Raw genomic sequence first — 1,529 nt, 5'->3', positions numbered from 1 at the left:
CTCCAGGGATGAATTGAAAAAGAAATCTTTATTGGTTCTACCTCCTATTTTTTATGAAGAAAATGAATCTTTTTATCGAAGGATCAGAAAAAATTGGGTCCGGATCTCCTGCGGGAATTTTTTTGAAGATCCAAAACCAAAAAGAGTGGTATTTGCTAGCAACAACATAATGGAGGCAGTCAATCAATATAGATTGATCCGAAATCTGATTCAAATCCAATTCCAATATAGTCCCTATGGGTACATAAGAAATGTATTGAATCGATTCTTTTTAATGAAGAGACCTGATCGCAACTTCGAATATGGAATTCAAAGGGATCTAATAGGAAATGATACTCTGAATCATAGAACTATAATGAAAGATACGATCAACCAACATTTATCGAATTTGAAAAAGAGTCAGAAGAAATGGTTCGATCCTCTTATTTTTCTTTCTCGAACCGAGAGATCCATAAATCGGGATCCTAATGCATATAGATACAAATGGTCCAATGGGAGCAAGAATTTCCAGGAGCATTTGAAACATTTCGTTTCTGAGCGGAAGAGCCGTTTTCAAGTAGTGTTCGATCGATTATGTATTAATCAATATTCGATTGATTGGTCTGAGGTTATTGATAAAAAAGATTTGTCTAAGTCACTTCGTTTCTTTTTGTCCAAGTTACTTCGTTTTTTGTCCAAGTTACTTCTCTTTTTGTCTAACTCACTTCCTTTTTTCTTTGTGAGTTTCGAGAATATCCCCATTCATAGGTCTGAGATCCACATCTATGAATTGAAAGGTCCGAACGATCAACCCTGCAATCAGTTGTTAGAATCAATAGGTCTTCAAATCGTTCATTTTAAAAAATTGAAACCCTTTTTATTGGATGATCATAATACTTCTCAAAAATCGAAATTCTTGATCAATGGAGGAACAATATCACCATTTTTGTTCAATAAGATACCAAAGTGGATGATTGACTCATTCCATACTAGAAAGAATCGCAGGAAATCTTTTGATAACACGGATTCCTATTTCTCAATCGTATCCCACGATCAAGACAATTGGCTGAATCCCGTGAAACCATTTCAGAGAAGTTCATTGATATCTTCTTTTTCTAAAGCAAATCGACTTCGATTCTTGAATAATCCACATCACTTCTGCTTCTATTGTAACAAAAGATTCCCTTTTTATGTGGAAAAGGCCCGTCTCAATAATTCTGATTTTACGTATGGACAATTCCTCACTATCTTGTTCATTCACAACAAAATATTTTCTTCGTGTGGTGGTAAAAAAAAACATGCTTTTTTGGAGAGAGATACTATTTCACCTTCGTCAATCGAGTCACAGGTATCTAACATATTCATATCTAACGATTTTCCACAAAGTGGTGACGAAAGGTATAACTTGTACAAATCTTTCCATTTTCCAATTCGATCCGATCCATTAGTTCGTAGAGCTATTTACTCGATTGCAGACATTTCTGGAACACCTCTAATAGAGGGACAAAGAGTAAATTTGGAAAGAACGTATTGTCAAACTCTTTCAGATA

General features: G+C 34.7%; 1 protein-coding gene across 1 annotated transcript in view; it reads left to right on the top strand.

Moving 5' to 3' along the window:
* Positions 1-791, top strand: part of LOC125601825 (protein Ycf2-like) — a gene marked incomplete at its 3' end in the record, with an annotated part of 11,717 nt that extends 10,926 nt beyond the window's left edge. Inside the window, 1 exon segment of the mRNA XM_048773827.1 lies at positions 1-791. This exon segment is cut by the window's left edge and continues 10,926 nt beyond it. Within this exon segment, the coding sequence (XP_048629784.1) occupies positions 1-791 (791 nt within the window).
* Between the last annotated feature and the right edge of the window lie 738 nt (positions 792-1,529).

This window comes from Brassica napus, unplaced genomic scaffold (genome assembly GCF_020379485.1).
Source record: "Brassica napus cultivar Da-Ae unplaced genomic scaffold, Da-Ae ScsIHWf_2665;HRSCAF=3423, whole genome shotgun sequence".
Taxonomy (NCBI): domain Eukaryota; kingdom Viridiplantae; phylum Streptophyta; class Magnoliopsida; order Brassicales; family Brassicaceae; genus Brassica; species Brassica napus.
The sequence above is the reverse complement of the archived record's forward strand: the minus strand, read 5'-3'. Positions and strand labels throughout refer to the sequence as shown.